This window comes from Caretta caretta, chromosome 3 (assembly GCF_965140235.1).
Source record: "Caretta caretta isolate rCarCar2 chromosome 3, rCarCar1.hap1, whole genome shotgun sequence".
Classification (NCBI taxonomy): domain Eukaryota; kingdom Metazoa; phylum Chordata; order Testudines; family Cheloniidae; genus Caretta; species Caretta caretta.
Window position 1 is genome coordinate 90,505,477 of NC_134208.1, and position 14,816 is coordinate 90,520,292.

A 14,816-nucleotide genomic window follows, 5' to 3' on the forward strand; every position below is an offset into this window, starting at 1 on the left:
TTATTCTTGGGGGGGGGGGATGTTAACAAAATGGTGAGTAGTTTCCCCATCTTGCTGTTCTAGTTTATAAACTGCTGCCTTCAATAATAGCCCTTTCTGGTAGTGTGGAACAAGGATGCTCTTTGCTACTTACGTATTCCCTTCTCTGGGCAACTGCTACTCGGAGTAGTTCCTTTGCCTTTCACAGTAGCAGCAGTAAAAGGAGGTAGGGGAAGCAGAATTGTGTAGCAACTGTCAGCTGAAGAGAAAAGGACTCTTAATCCCTGCAAAGAACCCAGTATTCCCAACATTGACGTTTGAGGGGAAAACTGAGGGGTGAGGTGGGGCTAAAACTGGCAGCTTCATCAGACAAACTACTGTCCACGTAGAGGTGATAGGAAGAGGTTGGGTTCCAAGCTCTGCCCAGAGAGACTGCAAGTGAATGGGAACTGAGATTAGAAGGAATTTCATAGAATTATAGAATCATAGAATATCAGGGTTGGAAGGGACCTCAGGAGGTCATCTAGTCCAACCCCCTGCTCAAAGCAGGACCAATCCCCAATTAAATCATCCCATCCAGGGCTTTGTCAAGCCTGACCTTAAAAACCTCTAAGGAAGTAGATTCTACCACCTCTCTAGGTAACGCATTCCAGTGTTTCACCACCCTCCTAGTGAAAAATTTTTTCCTAATATCCAACCTAAACCTCCCCCACTGCAACTTGAGACCATTACTCCTTGTCCTGTCCTCTTCTACCACTGAGAATAGTTTAGAACCATCCTCTCTGGAACCACCTCTCAGGTAGTTGAAAGCAGCTATCAAATCCCCCCTCATTCTTCTCTTCTGCAGACTAAACAATCCCAGTTCCCTCAGCCTCTCCTCATAACTCATGTGTTCCAGACCCCTAATCATTTTTGTTGCCCTTCGCTGGACTCTCTCCAATTTATCCACATCCTTCTTGTAGTGTGGGGCCCAAAACTGGACACAGTACTCCAGATGAGGCCTCACCAATGCCAAATAGAGGGGGACGATCATGTCCCTCGATCTGCTCGCTGTGCCCCTACTTATACATCCCAAAATGCCATTGGCCTTCTTGGCAACAAGGGCACACTGCTGACTCATATCCAGCTTCTCGTCCACTGTCACCCCTAAATCCTTTTCCGCAGAACTGCTGCCTAGCCATTCGGTCCCTAGTCTGTAGCGGTGCATTGGGTTCTTCCGTCCTAAGTGCAGGACCCTGCACTTATCCTTATTGAACCTCATCAGATTTCTTTTGGCCCAATCCTCCAATTTGTCTAGGTCCCTCTGTATCCTATCCCTGCCCTCCAGCGTATCTACCACTCCTCCTAGTTTAGTATCATCCGCAAATTTGCTGAGAGTGCAATCCACACCATCCTCCAGATCATTTATAAAGATATTGAACAAAACCGGCGCCAGGACTGACCCCTGGGCACTCCACTTGACACCGGCTGCCAACTAGACATGGAGCCATTGATCACTACCCGTTGAGCCCGACAATCTAGCCAACTTTCTACCCACCTTATAGTGCATTCATCCAGCCCATACTGCTTTAACTTGCTGACAAGAATACTGTGGGAGACCGTGTCAAAAGCTTTGCTAAAGTCAAGAAACAATACATCCACTGCTTTCCCTTCATCCACAGAACCAGTAATCTCATCATAGAAGGCGATTAGATTAGTCAGGCATGACCTTCCCTTGGTGAATCCATGCTGACTGTTCCTGATCACTTTCCTCTCATGTAAGTGCTTCAGGATTGATTCTTTGAGGACCTGCTCCATAATTTTTCCGGGGACTGAGGTGAGGCTCACTGGCCTGTAGTTCCCAGGATCATCCTCCTTCCCTTTTTTAAAGATTGGCAGTACATTGGCCTTTTTCCAGTCATCCGGGACTTCCCCCATTCACCACGAGTTTTCAAAGATAATGGCCAATGGCTCTGCAATCACAGCTGCCAATTCCTTTAGCACTCTCGGATACAACTCGTCCAGCCCCATGCACTTCTGCACATCCAGCTTTTCTAAATAGTCCCTAACCACCTCTATCTCCACAGAGGGCTGGCCATCTCTTCCCCATGTTGTGATGCCCAGCGCAGCAGTCTGGGAGCTGACCTTGTTAATGAAGACAGAGGCAAAAAAAGCATTGAGTACATTAGCTTTTTCCACATCCTCTGTCACTAGGTTGCCTCCCTCATTCAGTAAGGGGCCCACACTTTCCTTGGCTTTCTTCTTGTTGCCAACATACCTGAAGAAACCCTTCTTGTTACTCTTGACATCTCTCGCTAGCTGCAGCTCCAGGTGCGATTTGGCCCTCCTGATTTCATTCCTACATGCCCGAGCAATATTTTTATACTCTTCCCTGGTCATATGTCCAACCTTCCACTTCTTGTGAGCTTCTTTTTTATGTTTAAGTTCCGCTAGGATTTCACCATTAAGCCAAGCTGGTCGCCTGCCATATTTACTATTCTTTCTACACATCGGGATGGTTTGTCCCTGTAACCTCAACAGGGATTCCTTGAAATACAGCCAGCTCTCCTGGACTCCTTTCCCCTTCATGTTAGTCCCCCAGGGGATCCTACCCATCCGTTCCCTGAGGGAGTCGAATTTTCCTAGTTTGGCTCTGTAAAACTCAGTAGTATATGGGCAGCTGAGAAACGTGTGATTATAATAATCCTTCAAGTGGGTAGGCTGAAAAGCAAACCTTACTTGATAAATTCTGAAACACACAATAAATCCTTTACATGAAAAGGAAAGACTAGCATTACTACATGGTTGCAATGTCTTCGTAGCAGACTGTGTGATAAAGTAAAGGTAATTCCTACAGGGTTCTGATTTGGGCTATCAATCATCCTTAGCCTCGACCATGAAACAATCCATTCTGAGATTGTAAGCCAACACTACTCACCATACGGTGCATGTAACTTAATTCACATTTTTCTATTAGCACATGAAGAAACAAATTTAAAACAAAAAATAGAGGAAACATCTAATCATGTATAATTTTTTTTTAACCTAGGTTGCTCCTTGCTTAAATGTTTTATCAAGACTGTTGTTTAACAGTGACCCAGATGTATTAGCAGATGCTTGTTGGGCCCTCTCTTACCTTTCAGATGGACCCAATGATAAAATCCAAGCAGTTATTGATTCTGGAGTCTGTCGAAGATTGGTGGAACTTCTTATGTAAGTGCCTTTAGTCAGATCTCTATTTTAGGGTGTTGCCAACATGAACATGGGCTCAAACTGTGGGCCTACAGTACTGATGGGCTGTCCTCCAGGGCAGCGGTTCTCAACCAGGGGAATGCAGAGATCTTCCAGGGGGTACATCAACTCATCTAGATATTGTATTTGCCTAGTTTTACAACAGACTACATAAAAAGCACTGGCAAAGTCAGTACAAACTAAAATTTCATACGGACGGTGACTTGTTTATACTACTCTATATACTGTACATTGAAATATAAGTACAATATTTATATTCCAATTGATTTATTTTATAATTATATGATAAACATGAGAAAATAAGCTATTTTTTCAGTTATAGTGTGCTGTGACACTTTTGTCCAAGTAGTTTAGGAGGTGAAACTTCAGGTATACAAGACAAATCAGACTCTTGAAAGGGGTACACTAGTCTGGAAAAGTTGAGAGCCACTATTTTAGGGTTACTCCGTTTTTTTCAGTCGTCTCTTATGGCCCATGTAAAGTGCCTGTCCCTTTGGCGGAGGAGGACTGTAAAGCGCTTCAGTCTGAAGCCTTTCAGTGCTGCTTCTGGCTTGGTCAGCTCCTTGAATTTTTCCTAGGTTGCTAGCGAAAGATGCTTCATCCACAGCACTTCTAACCTGGAAAGCAAGGGATTGTGCTTGAGACACAAACTGGCCTGAAAACTTCAGGTTTTTGAGTTTTGTTGTATTTGTTTTCTTGCTGGTAATATTAAACTTAAGGGGTCCCCTAGCAGAAACGTGGACAGTTAATGGGAGCATAAGTCCCAGAAACAGTTTTGTGCTATTTTTTCACATTTTCCCAGTTTACTAGGTGGACATTTCATAAACTGCCAAGAGGAAGAGGAAAAACAAAAAAACACTCTGCACTATGAGTCTGCAGAATAGCAGAGTATGGATCCCTGAGCTGCTCAGTCAGCACTACTCCCTATGAATAGATGGCTAGGATACGTTTAGGGAGAGAGTGTTAGACATGTTTTTTTTTCTTTCATGGTTGATGAAGGACAGTTCAGTAGACTCTTGTCCTAATTGATAATTGTGGGGGTGTCTCCATGTTACTGATTTGTGAGAAAGGAATGGAGTCTGCCTCCCAAAAAACTAGTTGGAGGAAGGGAAATATCTTCAGTTTCACTGCCTCTCTTTTTAGGCTGGATGGCTACTTCAGGAATTTTGCTCACTGGATTACGTCATTCCCAAAGGCCCAGTTATTCTGTGAAATTCAGGCAGGGTGAAGTCATTCACGTCCTTGATTTGTAGACATAGCTTTCTCTGTGACAGACAATCACTGTTGCAACTTCGAAAGGGAAATCCTTCCTTTAAAATAGTCAACTGGACTTAAGAGCTATTGGGGAGAATTTGGCCAAACAGTGGAAGATTTCAAGAGATGGCTTTCTGTTGCCATGGCCATAAGTTTAAATCCTATCAGAAGCCTAAAACCCTCCAACTGTAGTTATTGTATAAAGTTTGGCAGCCTCAAGCAGTTTAACATTTGTACTGTCTCTAGGCATAATGATTACAAGGTGGTGTCTCCTGCATTAAGAGCAGTTGGAAATATTGTGACCGGTGATGATATTCAAACACAGGTAAGACCAACTTTTAACTTGAGAAATATAGCTAATTTGGAAAAGCATATAGAAATTTTTGGTGTAGGAATGAATTGTGCTATTTAGGGAATTGATTAAGGCTGTTAGTTGTATTCACATATTTGTCTAGCAACAGGTGTTCAGATACCGTAGTGAAAGGGGCCATGTAAGAATTTAGACAGATTCTGTATTACCAGTCTGACAAGATATTAATAATTTTGGTCAATGACTTCTACATGTAATTGCTGTGAGGATAAGGTTAATTTAGTCATTCCAGTTCTATGGGAAAAATACTGTATTACATTTTTGAATTTTACTCTTTTGTTCTTCCCAGATATTAACATAATACATTTTCAGTAATTATTAATGGGAGTCAACTATATAATAACCCACTTGGACAAAGTGTCTTTAGTAGCCATTCTAGTTGTTTTTTTAGACACATGCAAACTGATTCAAAACTTCCTCTCTTTCTCCATAAAAACTTCAGTTATTCAGAAGTATCAAAGTGGACTGTAATTATGGTTTCTACTTCAGTATGAACCTTATAAATCACAAGCAATAGATGAATGTTTTATATTAACCAATACGTATAGAATGGCTTTAGTTTCCTGTATGGGAACTGTACTCCATTCTTGTATTTATCGGTTGCAGTTAGGTGGTACATTTAATTATTTGTCCATGAATCTGTGGTCCCACTTGTCCTCACTTGACTAATCTTTAGGAAACCTTGTACATTGAATTTGAGGCTGTGCAGGTAAAGACAGTCCCTGCTTTAAATAGCTAGTAAATAGCTTACTATCTAAAAGACTTAGAGACGAGGGGGTTGATTTAAATAGTTATGTGATTTTTATTGGGCCTCACAGAAGTAAATTTTTAAAAGGGATTCAAATAGAATGGCAAGGTCCTCTAATGCACTATGGATTAAGAGAGCATTGCATGTGTAAAGGTAGCGTGGAAGAAGGCATGAAAAAGGGAGAGGTAATATAAAATGAAGTTTGGGATGTAGACTGCAGCAGAATTGTGCAGGCATTCGGTGGTTGTACAAAGTACTTAAATTTGATACTGAGGACAAGAAAGAGCTGGTGGAGAGGATGTTGTGAAGGCTAGTACTATAACGGCATTCAAAAGGGAGCTAGATAGATTCATGGAAGATAGGTCTGTCAATAGCTGTTAGCCAGGGTGGGCAGGAATGGTGTCCCTAACCTCTCTTTGCCAGAAGCTGGGATTGGGTGACAGGACATGTATCACTTGATGATAACCTGTCTGTTCATTCGGCACCTGCCATTGGCCACTGTCAGAGGACAGGATACTGGGCTTGATGGACCTTTGGTCTGACCCAGTGTGGCCATTCGTAACGTTCTTATGATTTTGAGTCACCATCATATAGATACTGAATCTGTGGAGTACATTCCTTCACCAAAGGATAAGTAAAAGAGGGAAATGCACACACAAGGCTGGAGGGAAAGATAAATTGCTAAGAGACTGAAGCAGCAGTGTGCCACAGAAGGAGAATCAGGACGGGATAAGGCCACAAAAGTTGAGGAGAGTGGTTCTGTAGGAGTTTCATTTGCATAACTGAGTGCAGAGTATGGCCCATAATAGTTAGCTAATTGTGCGTTGACCATTATTATGGGGGGGGGGATGATCCTGCCATTATTTCTGGGCCCCCCCCCCTTTTTTTTGTCATTGGCATGTGCATTTATTTGGTTTTTGGATCTAGCTTCAGTAACTTTAGTGTAAAGTAGGCATACAGTTGCCCGCCTTAGTATACAAATTGTTAAATAACTTGTGGTCCAACTGCTCCTTTTTCCCCCCCTCCATAACAACTTTCCTGTTTTGGCCTAATCAACTGCACCTCTCCCCAAATCACCAAATTGTCTGTTTCTCTTTCTGTGTCACTATGCTGCCATTTAAATACCTTCATTTTGGAATGTAGTATCTGATAGATGTAAAGTATATTCTTATAAAGCCTGTCTGTCTTGAATTCCGCTGTCAACTGTGAACTGTACCTTTTTTATGTTGTACAGGCAGAAATTTTCAACTTTCAAATTATTTTAGGTAATTCTAAATTGCTCTGCATTACCCTGTCTCCTTCATTTGCTGAGTAGTCCTAAGGAATCCATTCGAAAAGAAGCATGCTGGACTGTTTCTAATATTACTGCAGGAAACCGAGCTCAGATTCAGGTAATGAAATGTTAGTAATATAACCATCTTCTTCTGAACTAGAACTTAGTGCTTTTCTCTTGGAAGGAAAAATATGTATAACATATTTTACCCTTCCATTTTGATTTTTGTTCTAGTTGGAGTTTTATTTGTTTTTTCCAGCTTTTGGGGTGCTTATTAGAAATTCTAATCTAAGTTTACAACTAATTATATAAAAATAAAACTACGTGAATATCCGCTTTTTTTTTGTGCTAAAGAGGCAGATTCCTGTTTTGACTTTTTAAAGGGACTGACAACTAGTTAATGATTATAAAATGAATTGAAGACTTAAAAGATGTAAAGTTGTAAGTATTATTGTTTGTAAAGAATATTTCCGTGCAAGTGCTTGCTTACAAAGTTTTAAATGACCAGTGCTTAAAAATGTTTATGGAGCTTTGCAAAAAAATATACAAAGTGTATATTACAGAATGGATTTGGAGTAGGGAAATCTTCTGGGGTTGTACAGGATCTTTATATGCAACATTCAGAATTATATACTGGGTGTGTTGTTCCTAGTTATTGAAAAGCAAATTGAATTGAAATGCTATTTTTGTATTAAAAGGAAATGATTAAATTCGACAAACATGAAAGATACAAAGGATGCATAAAATATTTTTTCAACAGTATTAATACAACAGTTTTTCCCAAGTTACTGTGTTACACTCCATTAACATAATACATGAATTCTGTCAACTGAATACATGTTAAAATAGCTTGATGTGGCAGACAGTGCATTATAGGATGTAGATAATTCACTTCAGTGAGAGACTTAAATTTAACTTCATTTAAATCAAAATTTTCTGTGGGAAGATGTCTCTTTTGATATGTTATTTTTTCTTTTTGGCACAATCAAAAACAGTTTTGTTGTTTCAAGTAGATTGTGATTCAAACAACATTTTTAACATAAACCTTATTGATTTGAAATTTCTGGGGTTTTGTTGTTTTGTGAAGTGTTTCAGTATTTTTACTTCCTGTTTTGCTTTGATATGGAAATTTAATTTCAAAAACTCAAAATTCCCCACTGGGAAATGGAATTTTTTTCCTAGCAGCTCTAGTTCTCGCCATGAAAAAGCCTGGTAATTACAGATTAAGATATTGGAATTTTAGTATAGCTTCAAAAAACAGATTGGTGAACAGTATGCAGTGCAATCTTTACTAACTAGCAAACCTGTGAAAGACTTGTTTTTCTTATTTTGCACTATGGTAATCAGCCTGGTATATATTTGCATGTTTTTAATCCCCCAGACATCGAGCCTGAGTGTTCAGATAGTATTATGACAATACACCATTTTAAATTGTCAAATTTTCACTTACAATTTACAGTCAACGTTCCTTCAGTGGCTTTCTGTAATTATTTGAGTGGCCCTAATGTGGGGACTGAGTGTAGTTGTGCATATTCTAAGGTTTTTTGTTTTTTAAATAGTGGTATTCCATTTGTAGAAATGGCTTTTGAAGAGAACACAAGCCCTTTTTGTCACAAAAGTTCTCCCAGTCTGGGTGAAGCTAACTGATTTTATTCAAAGTTTTAATTTCAAATCGCAATCCTAGATTTTCAGCAACTTTGTCAGGACTGTATCAGGATCTTAAATATGTTGACCCAATCTAAATATCCTTATTCAAAAGGTAATATTCTTTGTACTATAACTTTTGAGATTCTCATCATGAGGCAAATCTATAAGTAAAATATTATGTAGAAAGATACTTTGTGACCTTCCTGAATATAAACTAGTGTGGACTGGAATCTTCACAAGTTAATAGACAATTGCTGATTGGTACACTCTTAAAGAATGAATAGCTTTAACAAATAATTTCAAAATAAACAAGAATTGGCTGACACATTCTACCGAATCATGGTATTCTCTATTCTGGAAACATCTTTAATGTTTTTTCTCGATTTATATTAACTTGGTTGTTTTTGTTACCATTTAAAGCCTATTGTATAATGTCACTGTTTCTTGTTTTAGGCTGTTATAGATGCAAATATTTTTCCAATATTGATTGACATTCTTCAGAAAGCTGAATTTCGCACCAGAAAAGAAGCAGCATGGGCCATCACTAATGCAACATCAGGAGGTACTCCTGAACAGATAAGGTAATGAATTAGAAGTTTGATTCAGAGGAGAATTAGTATGTGAATTCACTTAGTATTCATCTGAAAATAACCTAACGAATTGAGACACAGGTATTTTGCCACTTACGTTTCTCTTTGACCTTAAAGAGAAAATTCTTAGTCCCATAATTGGATTCTGGCAAAATTCACAACAAATTCCTAAAAACAAAGCTGTTTTCTTGGAACTAGTTGTCTTTATATAGTGATTTTTTTGTATTGCAACTTAGAAAATGGGTTGTATAAAGTATGTGTGAAGTTTTGGGGATCACCCAGACCAGTACAGGGCTCTGTCACCTCCTGCCCTGTAACCTGGGGTGCCTTTATGTTGAGCAGCTTTGGTTCAGACTCCTGACACCAGTAGCCTGCCCACAAGCACAAGATCTCACCCTGGCTTCCACCACCTAGTTATTCCTTGCAGGGTGACACTAACATCCCTTCCAGTCTCAAATCTCCCCAGGTCTGTCTCAGAGTTCTTTGGTACCAGCCATTTGTACTCTTCCTCACTGTTTCATCAGTGACGCCAATCCCCCAGACATATCTTACTTTAGTTCACACACTCAACATAGTTTACACACACTTTTTTACTTGGGGTAAAAGTAAAAGAAATACCGAATAGAGAGAGAGAAAAAATTACAATTTCAAGGATAAAATAGTTAGGAATAGGAAACATGTACAAGTTACACAGAAAGTAAACATAAAGATACAACCTCAGGCTTTAGACTTGCAAATTAGATTCCCTTTTCTAATACAAATTACCTGTTGCCTCTGAACAGTTTCCCAGTTTACCATCTACTCTTAATCCCGTGTTTCACGGACAGCACCTACCAAATGACTGTCCCTCAGTTTCTGGATTCTCCTCAAACCCCTTCTTTTTTAAAAAGTGGTTTTTGTGGGGGGAGGGTTGTTATGAGTTTGGGGATTATGCAGATTGGGGAAGTTCTAGCTGGGATGTCTCATTGTCTTCTCATTAAATCTAATGGCCCATCATTTGTCTTTTCTTGAGTTGTATAATGCTAGGTGCTTGGACCTAGTCTCCTCTAGTTGTGGAGGTAGCATATCCTTGCTTGACTGCCCACTGTGAAGTGAAGCTGAATGCTGCAGCATAAATTATTAACATAGTTTTATTTATACACAAATACAAAAAACCAGTCTGTATATGTAATTCATAATGACACTAAAGTTCAGAACATTACAAGCTTTCATAAAATACCTCACTCAATGTACTTTTATAGCACAATAACATTGTATATAATCAGTTGATTCAACTGCTTATTCTTTGGGGTTCAACCCTCCACCCCCATTCTTCCCTTAATGTGTCTGGACCCTGATTGTCAGAATATACAACTGAATTAGCAGCACAACTGAAACACTGTAATTTCACTCAGTGAAATTCACCCTTGTGAAAGCTCTGAACACTGAAGTCAGTCTCCCCCCACAAAGAGTTTTGCTAATGTCATATTGTCAAAGAAAATTTGAGCTGTTTATGAACAGCAAGTGTGTCTAGGGTGAATTACAGCCACATGAAACTGGGTCATGCCTATTTGTTGGGAAAAATTTTTAAAAATATATTCTTGACTTCAAGTTCAGGCAGTCATGTTACATAAAACTTAACAAGAATATTATTTTTAAATATCCTATTACAGCTGAAAAATGTAGCTTAATCATTTTGAATCTGTTCTGACTACTTTACTTTAATTTTCCTTTACATTACTGTTGGGATTCTTTCTGAGACTTCTCTCCACTCAGCTTTCCAAGGACTCAGTTCAACTCCAGATTTTTGTCACTTGGGTATCTTTACTTGGCATACAGGAAATGCTCAGCTATGCTGAGTTGATGAGACTTAAATGTAGGGGGTGGGTGAGACGTGTACCGCGCATCCAAATTTGCATGGAAAATATCTTCCTTTATATACAGTTACACATGACATTGCATTTACTATATATTGCATACCTTTTGGGATTGGTTTGGTTCTTACAAAATAACCAGTCTCTATGCATCATTCTCTGTCCATGCTGTCCATGTCCATCTTACCTTCCAGGCTTACCTTGTCCATTGTAAACAGATCCCTGGGTGTTCTCCCCCTCCCTCCCCCTTATATTAGCAAGTTACAGACATTCTGTGTTTTAGCTTACAGACCTATTTATCTGTCTACCTGTTTCCAGCCTGCTGATTCATTTACTCCCCAATCTTGTCTCCCAACAAATGAGTCCTCACCCATTTCTAATTACTCATGTCAAGCCGGACCTGTAATTACTAGGATATTCCCATAGATAACCATCTATATTATTATGATGGTCTGACTTGGAAAAATAGCTTTGATCTCTTTAGTGATCGAACAAAACCAAACATTTTTCTGGTTTATCTGAATACCTATACTTGGATTATTTTTATTAGTTTAAATGACTTATTGATAATACGCAACTACCCTGGTAACTGATTCTATAGTTGTGCTGTAAACAGTCCTTTTTAAGCAAAAATGGCAAGTGCCACAAAAATAGTCTTTGTGAAACCAAAACTGTGCTAAGTACTTGTATATTTCCTGGAAACAGTTAAACCATTTTGCACCACTACAGCCATTAAATAGTCTAATCAGAATGCCAGAAAAATAATTTAACATTTAAAAATATAATATCCTTTATTTCAAATAAAACTTTTCAGATTTGATACAATATGTGATGTGGATCTCCTCCTGAAACTTTGGTTGTAAGATAAATATTTGTTTGGTACCATAAATACTCGGCACATTACAAAACACAGAAGAAGGTATGATCTCTGTCACACAGAGCTTACCTCTTAAGTACTCTGCACTTAAATAATGGCACCTTGAGGATTTCAGTGTGCTTTATGAACATAATTAACTAAACTTCAAGCAACCCTGTGATGTAGGTAAGCATTACTGTCTTAGTTTTACTGATACAGGAGGAACTGAAACTGAAAGGTGGTGACTTCCCAAGGTCACACAGGAAGTTTGTGGCAGAATTGGGAATAGAAATCAGATCCTCTGAATCCCAGTCCTTTGCTGTAGTCACAACATTCTTCCCTTTCTGGTAGCTAATGTTCAGAATTATTTAAATGCATTCTGTTTGTATTTTAATGGATTGCTATTGAATTGAAAAAAACATTCTTGTCTCCTTCTAGAGACTTGCTTAGAGCTTTGTCCATTACATATTATTCTTGATTTGAGAAAAGAGGCTGTTACTGTTACATACAGGAGAAACATTCTGATATAATTAGAAGCATCTGAAATGCATGTTTTTAGAACAAGGTAAAATCATTTATAAAAGGGATTGAAAATGTTTACATAATCCAAACATCAGTTATAAGATTAACTGCTGTATTCCTGTCTCATTAGGAAAGACCAGGGTTTGACTGTATTTCAGAGTAAGGTTGCCTTCATAGGTTATAGAAATGCTTTTATTTTAGCAGGTTACTTACACCATTCTTCTACGGTATAGAATTCTGCTAAAAACAGTATCAAAGTTTATACTTGATTATCAATCCTTCTTTTTTCCCCTCTATTTCCTCCATCATTACAAAGGTATTTGGTAGCATTAGGTTGTACCAAGCCTCTTTGTGATCTCCTGACCGTGATGGATTCCAAAATAGTGCAGGTGGCTTTGAATGGACTTGAAAATATTCTGCGTCTTGGAGAGCAAGAATCCAAACAAAATGGAATGGGCATTAATCCTTACTGTGCCCTTATAGAGGAAGCATATGGTAAGCAATTATTTCTTGTGAAGCTGTGCACTTAAAGACAGGTTTCAGAGTAACAGCCGTGTTAGTCTGTATTCGCAAAAAGAAAAGGAGTACTTGTGGCACCTTGGAGACTAACCAATTTATTTGAGCATGAGCTTTCGTGAGCTACAGCTCACTTCATCGGATGCATACCGTGGAAACTGCAGCAGACTTTATATATGCACAGAGAATATGAAACAATACCTCCTCCCACCCCACTGTCCTGCTGGTAATAGCTTATCTAAAGTGATCATCAGGTTGGGCCATTTCCAGCACAAATCCAGGTTTTCTTACCCTCCACCCCCACACACAAATTCACTCTCCTGCTGGTGATAGCCCATCCAAAGTGACAACTCTTTACACAATGTGCATGATAATCAAGTTGGGCTATTTCCTGCACAAATCCAGGTTTTCTCACATCCCCCCCACCCCCATACACACACAAACTCACTCTCCTGCTGGTAATAGCTCATCCAAACTGACCACTCTCCAAGTTTAAATCCAAGTTAAACCAGAACATCTGGGGGGGGGGGGGGTAGGAAAAAACAAGAGGAAGCCTATTTCCTCTTGTTTTTTCCTACCCTCCCCCCAGATGTTCTGGTTTAACTTGGATTTAAACTTGGAGAGTGGTCAGTTTGGATGAGCTATCACCAGCAGGAGAGTGAATTTGTGTGGGGGGGTGGAGGGTGAGAAAACCTGGATTTGTGCTGGAAATGGCCCAACCTGATGATCACTTTAGATAAGCTATTACCAGCAGGACAGTGGGGTGGGAGGAGGTATTGTTCCATATTCTCTGTGTATATATAAAGTCTGCTGCAGTTTCCACGGTATGCATCCGATGAAGTGAGCTGTAGCTCACGAAAGCTCATGCTCAAATAAATTGGTTAGTCTCTAAGGTGCCACAAGTACTCCTTTTCTTTGTGCACTTAAAGTTGTCTTATTCGTAACTGAAAAGGGAAAATAATGTAAAACATTTCACTAAGATAGTTACAAGTTACTTAGACCTACTATTTGCCATACCAATTTCTAGCCATATTTCAGACAAAACTAAATCAATATGCTGGAGTTAAAATTCAGCAAATATCTAATTTAAGGCAGAACATACAAGTTCTTATGGTACAAAATGTTAGTAAGCCAGAAACTCAAAAGTAAAATTAGATCATATCTATGAAATTTAGGCAGATTACTTTTGGTTTTACAAAGTTAGTGTTAAAAATAAATTTAACATTATTATGAAAACTAATCTCTTCCATAAGGACCTGGCTAGCCAAAATAGTTCTTTGCAGCTGCTCTACTACAAAATCTATGCAGGCTTCTCTGTGCTTCGGAGGAGGCTAATAATTCTTAGGGGGGATCTCCTGTCTTCAGTGACTGGGGAATACCTGATTAGATATTCCATTATGCATTTTTCTGCAGAGCAAAGTTTCTGATTTCAGTGAACCTGGGTGTTGGGTTGGGAATTGGGCTGTTAAAATGAAACGGGTAATTCTCTGGTTTACAGAATCCTCTCGCCAATCTAATGTGGAAGCAGAATAATTTCTGGGTCTCATAATGTTAATCAGATGGGGAGAATTAAAGGGATCTAAGATGAATTTGTTCTGCCCTGGCTGTCAAGCTTGTGCCTAAAAGCTTCAGCCCTTACTATTGAGAGGTAAATAACTGGATTAAATAGCACTTTTGGGCTGACTTCCAGAACATACCTGTCAACCATGGGAGAGCAATAAATAAGCTATTCACAACCCATAAGATGTAATAACTACACCCTCACACCACACAAAGATTGAAACTTGTCTAAGAACATTACAAGTTTTCTACCTGTTCCATGTCCATGACTTCAGCCTTTCTTTATTTACCCCTTTAAAAAAGGGCAAGAATAAACCTCTGGTAGGGAAATATAAAGTTAGTCAGAAGCCAGAGTTGTTGAGTATTGGAGGAGGGAAGTTAAGTTCTTTGGAACTGCAACATGGAAATCGGGATATG

General features: G+C 39.0%; 1 protein-coding gene across 3 annotated transcripts in view; it reads left to right on the plus strand.

Moving 5' to 3' along the window:
- KPNA5 (karyopherin subunit alpha 5) overlaps nucleotides 1–14,816 on the plus strand; it is a 30,491-nt gene that overhangs the window by 11,243 nt on the left and 4,432 nt on the right. For all 3 annotated transcript variants that reach the window (XR_007355841.2, XM_048844710.2, XM_048844708.2), the window contains exons 9-13: nucleotides 3,008–3,171; nucleotides 4,711–4,789; nucleotides 6,848–6,973; nucleotides 8,956–9,083; nucleotides 12,640–12,818. Coding sequence is in view for 2 of the 3 variants with exons in the window: in XM_048844710.2 (XP_048700667.1) it covers nucleotides 3,008–3,171; nucleotides 4,711–4,789; nucleotides 6,848–6,973; nucleotides 8,956–9,083; nucleotides 12,640–12,818 (676 nt within the window). In the remaining variant the exon portion in view is untranslated. The remainder of the gene's footprint in view (nucleotides 1–3,007; nucleotides 3,172–4,710; nucleotides 4,790–6,847; nucleotides 6,974–8,955; nucleotides 9,084–12,639; nucleotides 12,819–14,816) is intronic.